The sequence below is a fragment of the Strigops habroptila genome, chromosome 3, assembly GCF_004027225.2.
Source record: "Strigops habroptila isolate Jane chromosome 3, bStrHab1.2.pri, whole genome shotgun sequence".
NCBI lineage: Eukaryota > Metazoa > Chordata > Aves > Psittaciformes > Psittacidae > Strigops > Strigops habroptila.
This window is the reverse complement of record NC_044279.2, coordinates 58,067,926-58,082,590: the sequence shown is the minus strand read 5'-3', so window position 1 is coordinate 58,082,590 and position 14,665 is coordinate 58,067,926. Positions and strand designations below refer to the sequence as shown.

The window sequence follows — 14,665 nt, the reverse complement described above, 5'->3', positions numbered from 1 at the left end:
GGAGATCTTGCCTATATTGGTTGCAGTAGTAGCAGCATGCCTTTTCCTTAGCCAAATGTGAATATTCTTTCTTCCTTTAAACTAGACTTAAAAGAAGCCAGTCCACCACCTTCAACCCAGATGACATGTCCGAGACAGAGTTCAAAAGAGGAGGGACAAGAGCTACTGCAGGGCCACGACTGGGCTGGTCTCGGGACCTGGGGCAGTCTCACAAGTAAGACAAGTGTTGCAAAGTGTGCTGGTGCTTGCCTTCCCAGCAGCTCCGGTTTAGCATGGCACCTAGAGGAGAAGAAGCACAGCGATGAAATGAAATGAAATGTCCCCTCTCCTGACAGACAGAAACAGGCAGATCTAGGCTGTGTCCTCCTTTCAGAGATGGTCTTTGGAGGCTTGAAGTTGGTTGCTGGGTCGTGGGGTCCTGCTGCTGAGTGGAGCCTTCCTTGCTTATGGCTTAAGAGTAGTATAGGTGTGAGACCATGAGAAGCAGGGCATGAGCCCTCACATGGCAATGGCAGATATTCCTCTGGTATACTTTCTGCTGCATTTTGAGTGATTAAAGGCTAATGTGGAAAATTATGGTCTCAGTTCAGAGTTTCAGCCATGCAAGGCAGAGAGGTGGTTGTTTTCAGTAGTATATATAGACTGTGTTTATTGTGGTAGTGACAGGAGATCAGCAGTGATTAGCACCTCATGGTGCTAACAGTTCAGAATCATAGAATAGAATCACAGAATGGTTTGGGTTGGAAGGGACCTTAAAGATCATCTAGTTCCAACCCCCTGCTATAGGCAGGGACACCTTCCACTAGACCAGGTTGCTCAAAGCCCTGTCCAACATGGCCTTGAAGTAGAGAAACCCTCTTCCTTGTGAGACTCACGTAACAGCTGACCACGATGCATGTTCTTCCCCAGAGATTGTTCCAATTCCCACAAAATACTCATGTATTAGGCTTAAGTTTTGGGTTTATCATTATGTATGAGAATAGGTGATTCGAGGCACAGGATTAATCAGTGTTTTTCTGGTAAAATCTTCTGTAGTGAGCTGGACATGCCATTCGCAAAGTGGACAAAGGAGCAGGTTTGCAACTGGCTCCAGGACCAAGGGCTAGGCTCTTACATAAGTAATGGCAGACACTGGATACTGTCTGGGCAAACACTTCTGCAGGCTTCTCAGCAGGATCTGGAAAAGGTGAGAAATGCTGGAAACACTGCTTTCAGTTAAACGTACAAAACCATTGCTACTTTGGCGCATGTAAATCATGCCTGTAAGGCGCACCCAGGAAAAATAAAACAAGATGAGGTTTTAAAGCATTGTCATCTGCAGTGATGCCAAATACCTTTCTTTTTAGTTGAAGTTTCATAGAAACTTAATGCTCTGTAATTAAACTAATAATTAAATGTGATTTAACTTCATTAAGCATGGACATATCAGTTGGCTATGCCACCTTCTAAAAATATGCACGAGAGTGCCTCATTATCATATGGGTTTGTAGCCTTGATTCATTAGCACTCATGTATGGTGTAGTTATTTTATGCCTGTGTGAGAAGGGTGTAAAAAGCTGCTGGTTTGGTCTGATTGGGCAGAAAATATTCTGCCCATTTTACACAAAGAGGAATAAGGATTTGCTATACACAGGGTGGTCAGTCTCTTTGTCTTAAATCATTACAAAATTGTCTTTTTTCTAAAATCAGAAACAGAAAAAAAAAATTTGATTCAATTTATACTTTGAATCCACAGTATTCACTAATGTTTGAATTTTCAGCTTTTAAAAAAATGACTCACCAAATAGCCTGTTTTCTCGATCAGGCAGTGAGATAATTCAAAGTTGTAGTTACAATACAACTGGAATAAAAAAAATGTGTGATATGAGCATAGTGACTTGTAATAGTGTTATCAGAGGTAGCATTGACTAGCAAGCACTGGTGGAAGTGTGTATGGGATTGAACAGGTCCTGGAATGGCTGCACTTGCAACTAAACAGGCGAAGGTGTTATGCATTTGGAAGCATTAGTTTTAGTAATTCCTGGGACCTTCATATGCTCTTAACTAAATAAATCTCTTAACCTTGCCTGCCTAAGTGGGGGGGAAGGAAGTAGTCCCATCAAGCATTTTTCTGAATGCTAACATGGTCTATATTGTGGGATTTTTTAACGTGGTATGAGAATATTATGGCAAATATTTTTGTGCAGTTTGGAATCCACCATGTTTTGAAATCAACCCACCACAGCGAGTGGGCCTTTCCCTAGTGCTGAGCGTGTGCTAAAATGATGCTGATACTCAGCAAATAGAAAATACACCTGCCAAGTCACCAGCAAGTGCTGTGTGACTCTGAAACCATTTGTAATTAAGCAGAGAGAGAAGTAAAATACAGTATTGTCTCTAGGTTTGCTGCTTTCTTTCCATTCACAGGAGCTTGGGATAAAGCACCCATTGCATCGGAAGAAGCTTCAGCTTGCTCTGCAGGCACTTGGATCTGAAGAGGAAAACAATCATGGAAAATTGGATTACCACTGGGTTACCAGTAAGATTTTATTACATGTCGAAGCAGCAACTTAGGGGTTCCCAATCATAGCTAACTTGGGGCCCAAAGGTTGAGAACTTGGCTACCACACTAATGTGAGTGTCTGCCTCTGCCTTAGGGTGGCTGGATGACATTGGCCTCCCCCAGTATAAGACCCAGTTTGATGAAGGAAAGGTGGATGGCCGAATGCTCCATTACATGAGCGTGGTGAGTAAATTGTTTTTCTGACATCTTTTTCATGTTCTTAGTTTCACTCTGCATTTATGCACATGGATGTACCTCCAGATAGCTCACTGAAGACCAGGTGAGACTAGAGAGACTCTGCTTTCACTGTGCCTATTGTTGCAACTTGCAGAGATACTAAATTCACATAACACCCTCCAACCTCTCCATCCTAGCCTTCATGTTTCTCCTGGACTGGACACTGGAACAGATTGCCCAAAGAAGGTATAGATGCCACATCCCTGGAAGTGTTCAAGGCCAAGCTGGATGGGGCTTTGAACAACCTGGTCTAGTGGAACCTGTGTTGGGGGGTTTGGAACTAGACGATCTTTAAGGTCTCTTCCAACTCTAACCATTCTGTGGTTCTATGATATGATTCTGTGAATGGTTCATAAAGCAGGTCTTCACATTTTCTGGATGATCATAGGGAGAATGCTGAGGGAGGTCAGAGTGTCAGAGACATTACTACTGCTGCAAGGATAAGCCAGAATGCCATATTTGTCTGTGTGCTTCACTGCAGTGTTTAAAGGACCCCTTGAAACTGTAGTGGGTGTCCTGTGTTAAGCTAATGCTAATAGCTGTAACCTGTAGAAAACAGAAGGCCTGATACTACTACTCACCTGCAAGTATTTCCTATATTATTTCAAGTTTTAAAGATACTATCTTAAGGTGGAAAAGCAAACATAGAATCATAGAATAGTTAGGGTTGGAAAGGACCTTAAGATCATCTAGTTCCAACCACCCTGCCATGGGCAAGGACGCCTCATGCTAAACCATGTCAGTCACTCAAGACTCCATCCAACCTGGCCTTGGACATTGCTAGGGATGGAGCATTCACAACTTCCCTGGGCAGCCTGTTCCACTGCCTCACCACCCTCACAGTAAAGAACTTCTTCCTTATATCTAATCTAAACTTCCCCTGTTTAAGTTTGAACCCATTACCCCTTGTCTTATTGCTACAGTCCCTAAAGAAGAGTCTCTCTCCAGCATCCTTGTAGGCCCCCTTCAGATACTGGAAGGCTGCTATGAGGTCCCCACGCAGCTTCTCTTCTCCAGGCTGAACAGCCCAGAGAAGTAACATAGTAAGCAAGAGCCCGGACTCACGCATGAGAAATGGGCAATCTTATGCTGAATGGTTGTGTGTGACACTGATGTGCTCAGGCAGTGTTTGTACACAAATTCTGTGGTCACAGTTCATGCAGCTGGGCCTTTGCTGTTCAGGTTGTTATTAATTAATAGAAGCAGGTGGAATTTTTTCTTCAGTGAGCAAACATTCAGTTTACTTACCTATTCATGTGGGTGCTTAAGTGAAAAAACCCAAGCCATTTCCTTTGAAGAAGATTCTAGTTTTAAGAGTCAACTTGTTTGAAAACAAACTACATTTAATAGCTTTTGCATAACGTATTTCAAAACGCTTAGCACTAGCGTCAGCGTTCCAGTTTATTGCCAGTCAGGTGAAGCCAACCCAGCAGGTTTCTTTTGTGTAAGGTCTCAGGTCAGATGAGATAAGACCTTTGTTCTTCTCTGGAGACACAAATGCAAACTGAGCATTGCTAGTATTAATTCCTTCTGTATGACAAAGAAGAAATCAATCACACTCTTGTTCTTTCATAAGCCATGCCATGGTCAGACTAAAAGAAGTTGCCTTTTTTCGCTATATTTGCATGTATTTTGTGTGGGCTTTACAATAGCACTGTGAGAAAGCCTAAGGTTGATCCATCTCATTCTCCTCCTGTAAGACAAGCACAATGATGCTGACGAACTGCAGCCGCTGCCCAAGACTGACCTGCCTCACCTACCTGGCATGACTATGCTGTCGAGTCCATTTTGGTCAAACGTTAAATACTCATTGCTTATGTAGTGGGGTTTGGTCTTTGTTTCCTTTCTTATTTTGAGTTTGTACATTAATATAGAAGTCGTAGAGCGTTGGTCTTGTGTTAGGAGACTTTACCACCACTGTATTAACTGAATGAGGATTGAATGTGGGTTCAGATGCAGCATAGGCTGTAATGGAAGGGAACTTATTCAATAGTCAGTCTTTCTTGTGTTAAAAAATAAAGAAAAGTAATAGGTGGACAGAGAAGGCGTGTGGCAGGAGCTTTGCCTTTTAGATAGATATTATTCCTGTCTCTTCCCGTTAGTTGTAGATCACTAGGGATATTTTTAAACAGTGTTTAACCATCAAATTATCACAACAGATTCTGTGTAAACACCAACTAGATACAGCTATATGCCAAGTATAAAAGAAATATACTTTTTAAAATCTCTTGAAGTTACTGTGACTCAAAATAAACAATAGCAAATATTTGTCATAATAAATAAAATAGCAAACCATGGCATAGGTACTCTACTCTTAGATTCATTTTGAGGTTAGCTGGACACAGTGAACTGTTTGGGTAATTGAAGAATCTAGTCTTAAATATTCTGACCAGATAGAGTCCAGTATTCATAACACATAAGTAACACTAAAACATATTAAGCCAAGTTAGCCCTGACAGAAGGATTATAAATTTATCAAAGTCAGCCAACTTGCACCAGCAGAGAATTGGACTTTTGAGACACTTAATGGCACAGTTAGGACTGAATTACAACTAGAGCCTACTTCAGGAGGGATGCAAGTCTCATCAGCCTGTGACCACAGTTGCAGTGCAGGGGAAGTTCTTCTTTTGTAGCACTCCTTTTGATCAACAGCAGCAGCAAGCAACCTTGGAAGTCTAGCTGGGCCTGTCACATACTCTTCCTTACAAGCTTTTCATGGTTGGGCTCCCTAAATGAGAGAGAATCTTACTATTTTGGTTTTGAAATGCTGTATTTATTGGGCTAGACACTGGAATGAAACCAGAGGTGGACAAAATGTGGCACCTTCTGCATCATGTAGACTGCAAACCAGTCAGCAGGTCAGGATATTGGGTAGTACCAACAGCCTTTTTTTGACCTGTGAGCTTCATCTAAACCTTTTGTCTCATTTGCCATTGTCCACCACGTCTCCTGTGAGATGAGCCCCCTTGGGTGCCAGAAGGCTCTGTCTCTCCACTTGTCGGTGGTTTGAAGGAGCCCTGATTACAGGAAGGAGAAATGGAATTTTAATGGTGCCAAAGCGAAACTCCTGCTTGCTACTGTAGTCACAAAGGGAGGAACTAAACTTTCCTGGCTCTTGACATCCAAAAGCTACCTGTCCACATGAAGGCAGTGCAGGGGCACCATCTTATTTCTTGACAGGCCACAAATTGTCCTAAGAGATGCCTGACAGTCTCCACAGGCAGCAGTGGGAGCCTAACCAGCTGGTCTGCACAAGCTATAAAATAAGTCCCCTGTGAGATGAATGTTTAAGTAAAAAAACACTGTGAGCATCAAGCTTTTGGAGAAAGAACCGGCTGGTTTTGTTAGTATCGCCAATGCATTGCAGGGAGGAGTGTAGCCGTGCCTTTGCAGGCTCTTGTCCTGTGACGTGTGAGAAGTGGCTCATTGCATGCTGAAAATGGTGTGGTGTAAAGGCACAGTCAGGTTGCCTTGTGGTGCCTTGTCACAGAGCTAACCTTCAGGCCGCCTGGGTGCCCAGCGTGCTCCTTCGGGGGAATTGGCACTCCTGGCCAACCTGCCCTCCTTCCCTCAAATTGTAGTAGTGCCTGTGCAAGGTAGGACCTACCATGACAGTGAGCTGGGGCAAAGGAGACTTAAGGTTATCCTCTCTGCAAGCCAGGGTATGGTCACCCTTTCCATCATTCCATCACTTGTGACAAGCATTTAAAAAAGATTTATCATTTGCAGTTGTGGGAGACAAACCTGGCACACCTTCATCTTTTTCTTCTTCCCTCTTCATTTTTATTCTAAGCATACAGAATGCCTCAATTTTCAGGGTAATTTATTGTTTTCAATTAAACTTCTAGCTGGGCATTTGTGGTATTAAAACTTTTGGCAGGATTAAATGCAAATGCCAGGTGAGTCTGATGCACTGTGTCTGGAAAGCTGTCCTGGCTTTAATCGGATCACTAAGGATGTGTCATCTCACCCCCTCCCCTCCTTGTTACCCCAGGTTTCCGTACAGAGCTCTGTACCCTACGGGAAGAGCATCACCCAGGAGCCAGTATAGTGCAACATGGGAAGCTTTTATTTTGGGACAGATGGTTTGACATTAATCACGTGTCTCACATAGTAAAATCTTAACCCAGAATGTGCCAGATGTGTCTTTTTAAGCCAGGGTCCAAAGCACTCTCCTCCAATTGGGTGCTGTTTCCACCAGTAAGTATGTTTATGCTTGACTCTCCTTCCTCTTCAACAGGATGACTTGCTGTCCTTGAAAGTTGTCAGCGTCCTCCACCACCTCAGCATCAAGAGAGCCATTCAGGTTTTGAGAATAAATAACTTTGAGCCCAACTGCCTGCGCAGGAGGCCATCTGATGAGGTACTGCTTTAAGATGAAGCTGTGAAGATGAATCCTCTAGGGTTTTTTTCCATGGTGTTTCTGATTATTCCTGCTCTGCTCTCTCTGTCTGTCGCCTCCTTCCTATTTCATTCTATTTCATTTTCAGTTTCCTTTTTCTCATCTTGTTCTTCCAGTCTCATGCTCTGCTGTCACTACCTGGAATACCACTTACTTTTCTCCACCTGCCATGGTCCCAGACTCATGTTCCCCTTGCCAAATCTCCCGCTTCTCTTCTTTACCTACAGCTGGCTGTTTTGGCCTAGTCTCTGATGTGTTGTCTGGAACATAAATCATCTTGAACTCAGTGCACTGTTCCTATGAGTCTTGTGTAACTCTCTGGAATATTGATGGTTGTGTCAAAATGTTCTGTGTAAAAGGGGGAGTTTGGTCCTGTTACCAGACAGGAGACTGCCGTCAGTTTGTTTAGGAAGCTGTGTAGAGCAATAGATGATGAAGCAACCCAGGCTCTTGGATTTAGATTCATGATGTGTATCTGCAAGAAAAGCACAGCAGCTCATGGAGCTAGCTAAATTTTCAGTTCTACTGGTAGAAATTGCAAGTAGTCCTAGTGCACAACAGGTGATCAAATGATGTGAAGCTTAATACGGACCTGTCCACTGTCCAGACCCCTGGCCACGTTGGTATTGCTGCAAGATAGCAGTCCAGAAAGAGCTGGCTGTTTTTTTCTCAAGTGCAAGGTGGGCTTGCATTCATTAAGGGCAGGAGAGGTTTGTTTCAGTGAAGACAGGCTGAGACAGCTGGGACGGGAAGTCTCCTTAACTGCCCGCTCCTCCTGTTCACAGAATAACGTCACACCTTCTGAGGTCACCCAGTGGACCAACCATCGCGTGATGGAGTGGTTACGCTCCGTTGATCTGGCAGAGTATGCACCTAACCTGCGGGGGAGCGGCGTGCATGGGGGACTGATGGTAAGGCTTTTTGACTTGCTTGTTCCATTTTATTAGAAAAAACATGGCTAAGAATTGCTAGAACAAAGTTCTGGCGTTATCTGTGCTGCACGCACCTTATCTTCTTATCCTGCTTAATAAGAAGTCGCTATCAAAATTTAGTACCCTATTTTTTGAAGGTCATGAGTGTCTTGGACAGAATTAGCATGGGCAGCAATGGGTTTGATTATGTGTATTCTCACAATTTAATTTGTGTATGGTATTCTCCACCCTCTGTCCTACAATGCTGTACACTGCTATCATGCTGTTAAACAGCCACCATTGTCCTTCTTAGACTTGGTCCTAGACCTGGATATGTTCTTGTTTTGTAAGGAAGGCTTGTTACTTCTGTAAAATTTGCAGTTTCTACAGGATTGTTTTTAATTACTCTAGCATCAGAAACTCCAGATGAGACTTACACTTGCAGAAGTTTGTTGTGGTGATTAAGAGGTATATCCGTGCTCCAAACATTTTACATCTGTTTATTTTCCATGATTCCTCTAGCTATGTTTTCCAGAATTAAAAAGGATGGCAGGTAAACATTTTGTGGCAGCTTCACACATTAAGGGTGGATTTAGCTGTTCCTTTCTTCTTACTTGCCAATTTTTTTCTATTTATAACTCAAGAAAGAAAGCCTGGAGGTAGCATTTTATCAATCCTTTAGTTAACTCTCTGTTCTCACTCTTCGTTTTGTCTTTCCCCTAATATGCAGACAAAAACCGCAAAGCAATCTTAGGAAGTGACCAAGATAGGCATGTCTTTTGGTGTCCTTGGGACCTCATCACATAGTACTGGCTTCAGCTGGATTCTCTGTGATTTCATTAATAGGTTTTGGAGCCTCGTTTCAATGTAGAAACCATGGCACAGTTGCTGAACATCCCACCAAACAAGACGCTACTGAGACGGCACTTGGCGACTCATTTCAACCTCCTCATTGGGCAGGAGGCCCAGCAGCAGAAACGTGAAGCCATGGAGTCCCCAGACTACGTCCTCTTAACAGCAACTGCCAAAGTAAAGGTAAGTCACTTATCCTGGGCTGGTGCATGAGCTTCCAGGCAGGCATTTAGATCTCCATTGTGCTGGTTTTGTCTGTGTTTGGAGGGCAGTTCAGTAAGGTCTGAGAAAAGGGGCTGAGAAAGAAGCATGAGAGCAAGACTCAGCAGACCTGGGTTTGACACTTGTGTCTACCATGAACGCACCATACCTCAGCCTCTCACATGCACAGACAAGAGGTAGCACTCTTGCGTGTTGTCTTTCTGTCTGTCCTGTAAGATGTTTTAGAAGGGAGACTGTCTCTTACCATTTATATGCTTATGGTTTAATGCAGTGGGATTCCGATTTTATTTGAGATCCTTTAAATGGTGTTGTCTTAATGACTGTAGAATGAGGGGACACATATTCTTCTTTTAGATGCATTTAGCATGAAATACTAACTATTGTCTAACTTATTGTCAATTTTCTCTTCACTTGTAAGCCAAAGAAACTTGCCTTCAGCAGTTTTGGAAGCCTGAGGAAGAAGAAGCAAGATGATGTGGAAGAGTATGTGTGTCCTATGGAGCTGGGACGGGCATCTGGAAGTGGGTCGAAGAAGGGTTTTAAGCCTGGCCTGGATATCCGAGTATATGATGATGATGATTTGGACAGGCTGGAGCAGGTATGGCAGTTCTAGCAGTTTGGAGTCCTTGACTGTGCTGTTGGGTTTGGTGGAAAACCTTTTTTTTTCCAGGGAAGCCTTCCTTTTGCTTTGGCCTGTGAAGGTCCGGACTACTTGCAGTCACACAGCATTACTGACAAAGTGTCTCTCAGCCCAGGGAGGTTCAAGCTGTAAATGCAGCACCTTTGGGACCTACTCTGGCATAACTGTTCTCTCCTGGTGGTGCACACTCCTCCCTTGCTCTGACCATTATTGGTGTAATCAAGCAGTTGCATTATGTGCTGCACTTAATTGCCACTCTATCATGGCATACAATGAATTTTATTATTGATTCATTATTCACTATCTTTTTTTTGTAGATGGAAGATTCAGAAGGGACAGTGAGGCAAATAGGAGTGTTTTCTGAAGGCATCAACAACTTGACAGTAAGGCTTAAAAGTGGGGTCTGTGGAATAAGATCTCTGTTTCTTTAAGATGGGTATAAACCCCTTGGCAGTTGCTAGTATTAAATAGTGAAGCTATTTAATACAGATGATACACTTAGTACAATTTTTCTTTGCTGCTACTGGCACTGTCAAGCAGCTGAGTTTTGTAGTTTGGGGCAATTGCTTTGATCGATCTCAGTGCATAGCGGGACCTAGTCTTCGGCTAGAGTGAAGCACTACTGGTCTCAGAGGGTTAAAGTATATAAAGTACTGTGTAAATTATGGGTATAGTGAAGCTTTGTCAAACTAGGGGTTAGTTGAGGTTCTTTGGATTTTGTACAGGGACTGCAGGGGAAAAGAAAACTTGGTGGTACAAGAAGATACTAGCCCATCTTGGTGGGGAGGTTCCCCTGGCTGGTGGCCCATGGTCGCCAGCTCTCCTGGCTCACTCGCCACCCTCCAGGGAGGGCAGAGGACCTGGTTCAAGGCCAGTGGGTTGCCCTTGGGTGGTGAGTTGCCACCTGAAGGTCGCAGCACGTTTTCTGGGTGGAAGCCCAGCTCTAGCCTGTGCTCCCTGAGCCATTTGGGCCAGCAGGCAGCAGTGAGTTGGTTTTCACCAGCATGGGTGAAAAATGTCCTCAGCACAACAAAGCAGTGGCTGGTAGGGCTGATGGTGGTGGTTGCTGCTAGGCACAGGACTGGACCATTCCAAGTGCCTGATTTCAGTTGTGAGGGTTTGAACCTTGACTCTTCTCTCCTTTCCTTTCTAGCACATGTTGAAGGAAGATGAAATGTTTAAAGACTTTGCGACTCGCTCTCCTAGCACCAGTATAACAGACGAGGACTCCAACGTGTGACAGTAACCACCAGGCACTGACAAAGGCTCGCTTTCCTATGTGCAAGAAACGTCATCATTATACATGACGGGCAGCAGATCATGTACATTACATTGCTCTTGCTTCTGTTTCTTAGAAGTAACACTGGGGGCTGGAGAATATAGGAAAATAAAACGGTGCCTACTCTAAAATTGCCATAAGAAACACCCAGACACTGGTGAATGGTGATTGTTTTTACTATATTTAATGTACAAACTGGTGATTATGTTTCAGAGTGTTGCATTTAAATTTATGTGGTATAATAGTGCTCCTTTTGCTTATTCATGGCTTCAGATAATACTTTATATTGTTTCAAAATAACAGAAGCTGTTAGATAGATAGAAGTATTGTGTCTGTAGATATCAATCACCAGCTTTTTCTAGGCTCTCAGCTGAAAAAAGATGTTCCTGCTCTTTTTCAAGTGCATTTGTTCAGCACAAATGCCAGTTCTGCCCTTCCTACAGTATCCAATGTAGGATTTTAGTCATCTATGCCCTGCAAAAACTCCCCGGTAGCTCTTGACTGTTGCTCTTATTTTTATACAGTTTTATAAAAAAAGAAAAAGGAAAAAAGAAGTATATGAAGTACATATAAAAGCAAGAGTTCAGATTTTGTGAGATAGAGTGATGGAAAGTTTGAGGTGTGGGGGAAGGGGAGAGGGTTGTGAAAAAATGATGCCAGTTTGCATACCAGCTGGTTACTGGAAAAGGCAGGCTGACCTTTGGAATTGTTTGCTTTCATTGCTTTTTACTTAAGTGCACAGTGTAATGATCTTCCATTTGGGATGAAACAATTACAAAGCATGTTTCTTCTAGGAGTGACTCGTACAGGAACTGTACACTTTAAAACGTCTTCTTTCTTGTTCCCAGCAGCAGTAGTTAGAGCATCCACACAAGGTGATTAACACTTCTGTGACATAAAAAATTTCCTTTGAGTTGAGAGTACTCCCTGCATATGGAAGGGATATTTCTGTGCTGTGACTAACGTAACAATGGTGTAGTTGCAAAAAAATATAAAGTTATATAGAGAAATGTATAGGAAATATATTATTTCAGAATATTAAACCTAAGGTGGGACTTTTTCTCCAAAATTCAGCTATCAGAATCATTTTACCTTCTTAAAGCACAGCTCCTCTGCTTTTGAAGATCATCAGATTTTAAAAGTCTTAACTAGCCAGTGGAAATCTTTTGTCAGACTTTTGGTATTGCAAGGTGTCCTAGCCAAAAGCAAACAACAAAAACGTAACTCTGTTTATTACAGTGGTCATTCGTATGGTGTTGAACGTTGCATGTATTTTAGCACAACGGCATGAAGCTGCTTTGCTTTGTAAAGGCAGAAAAAAAGTACAGCTGGAATTGTTCCTTGCGGTGGTGTGTTGCTTTACCAAGCGTTTGTGGCTCGTTTCGTTTCTCTCCTTGCTGGAAGTGAGACTGTTCCCAACACATTGCTGGCATGGTGCAAGGGGTGTCAGATCTGTGCTGACTTTGTGGGTGTTTATGAAACACTATTACCAAAGCTAGGAATGGAAGAAAGGTTCTTTCAGGGTTCAAGGGCTTCCAGGGAGCTCCCAGCAGAGGTTGGGGTAGATTGGAGACATCCTCTAGCATTGTATTATTGCAACTTGATAAGCTATTGCCAGCCTGGTTCTTGGAAGGATGTGCAGCATAGGCTATTATTTATGTACCGAGTTGAAAAACTTGATGTGGACCAGTTATGTTTTGCATAATATCAAGTGCTGCCATTTTCTCTTTAGTAACTGGAGCCAGGCAAACAATCCATAATGTATACATAAAATGGTTTGTGCTGCTTAACATTTGTCTACAAACAGATCCCAACTGAAGCTTTATTCAGTATTCCTGACTAATTCCTGTCTGCAAATAATTTGCTGACTGTTGTTTATTCCTCTTCAGTCTTGGGGCTGTTTGAGCTATCTTATTCAGGCAGAAATACCACATTGTGGAACGCCTGCCCTCAGCCTTAGAGTGCAGATGCTTGGGATGGGAACTCAGGGCTCGCTCTCTGTGAATACTCTGTAATATGGTTATTACTCACATGTAAGTTGAGCTTAAGACCCTGCTCTCCCAAATGCTGCAGAAGCGCTGGGAAGACATGGTGCGGGCCTCTGAGCAAAAGTATTCCTCTGGATTCAATCTCACTAGTGAAACTGACTGGATATTCACAGGGGAAAAAATAAGGGGACCCAGTGACACAGTATTATGTGCTGAAATAGGCACAAATAATAGTCCCTGATTTCTCGTCAGTCCAGTGCTAGCCTTTCAACAAAGGCAGATGATGGTTTAAGTCCAGTTAAGTAGCATACTGTTCCCAACAACCCCATTCCTGCATTCTCCAGTTGGGAGCCAGGTCATTGCTTCAGAGCTGCCTGTCCTCTGAACCTCGGTTATTTTATGGGGCTGGAATACGAAAGCAAGTGATCAAGTCAGGAAGTTTATATGTGCATGTGCACACAATGATACCATTGGGGTATTTTAATTTGTGTGTGTTTGAAGAGGGCAGCATAACTATTGTGTATTGCCATGTAAAATCCAATAAAGTCTGTGGAAAATGCCAAGTGTTTCTGGAAGCTGGTTCCTTTTTAATATAATGTCCTTTTTTTTTCTTTTTTATTTTCATAGGCAGCTTGTTTTGTTCTAATTAAAAAACACAGGAGGGAAGAGGGGCAAAATTGCACATTTTTTGTGGACTCTGATTGTCGACAGAGCATGCAGAAGGAGTCAGCTAACGGCTAAGAAATCAGCTACCCTGAGTCTACTTATTTCTGGGATCCAGATTTGAACCATCTTGGGTTGTTTGGTATGGTGTGATGAGAAAGCACTTCCCTGTTGCTCAGTGTGTGCTCCTCAAGGAGTCCTCACAGGAAGGAAGGACCACAAAGGAAGGACCAGTTCTGGCCCTTGTTGCTGTATAGAGCTACTGTCTCTCTGCTCCTAGGTGCCATTCCTCGCAGCCCTCATCAGTCGTAGGAGCTCCAGCTACTACATTTTGTTGCAGGGGTGCAGGTACGAGTGATGATCAAGGTTTTGCCCAGCGTAGCATAGATAGCGGACCAGAAAATGCAGAATCTCTATCTTGTGACCTTCATTTCTGTGCTTTTGTTAATATCAGCAGATCAACATTTCAGTGGGAACACTGAGGATAAACTCTTTGAAACCTAGAATGTAAAAAACTGTTGTTGTCTGTTTTTTTACAGTAATGATGAAAAGATAGATGTGTATCCATCAAGAGCCTATGGAAATTAAACCCAGCTTTTTTTCTGTTTGCTTAAGTTACATACATGCATCCAAACCTGAGGACTTCTACAGGGCAGCCTGTTCCAGTGCTCTGCCACCCTCAACATAAAGTTCTTCCTCATGAGGAGGTGAAACTTCTTGTGTTTCAGTTTATGGCCATTGCTCCGTGTGCATTGCCAGGGCACAACTCATGCTACTGTCTGTAGCAGCAGTACTGGGATGCAGGCAACAGCCCATCAAAAAAGACCACTGCGTCGTTTCAAGCACCCTGTAGAAGTCCTCAGGTTTGGATGCACGCTTTCTCTGGGTGATTAAAAGAAAAAGGTTTTTTCATCTCCAGGAAACACCCA

The 14,665-nt window shown here is 43.1% G+C and overlaps 1 protein-coding gene across 11 annotated transcripts in view; it reads left to right on the top strand.

Moving 5' to 3' along the window:
- The window catches only part of PPFIBP1 (PPFIA binding protein 1), a 115,387-nt gene extending 101,751 nt beyond the window's left edge, over positions 1–13,636 (top strand). For all 11 annotated transcript variants that reach the window (XM_030478652.1, XM_030478651.1, XM_030478650.1 and 8 more), the window contains 10 exons: positions 86–214; positions 1,036–1,186; positions 2,407–2,518; positions 2,637–2,725; positions 7,020–7,142; positions 7,967–8,092; positions 8,939–9,127; positions 9,585–9,764; positions 10,124–10,189; positions 10,960–13,636. In XM_030478652.1, coding sequence (XP_030334512.1) covers positions 86–214; positions 1,036–1,186; positions 2,407–2,518; positions 2,637–2,725; positions 7,020–7,142; positions 7,967–8,092; positions 8,939–9,127; positions 9,585–9,764; positions 10,124–10,189; positions 10,960–11,046 — 1,252 coding nt within the window. In that variant the 3' untranslated portion in view covers positions 11,047–13,636. The remainder of the gene's footprint in view (positions 1–85; positions 215–1,035; positions 1,187–2,406; positions 2,519–2,636; positions 2,726–7,019; positions 7,143–7,966; positions 8,093–8,938; positions 9,128–9,584; positions 9,765–10,123; positions 10,190–10,959) is intronic.
- Positions 13,637–14,665: the final 1,029 nt, after the last annotated feature.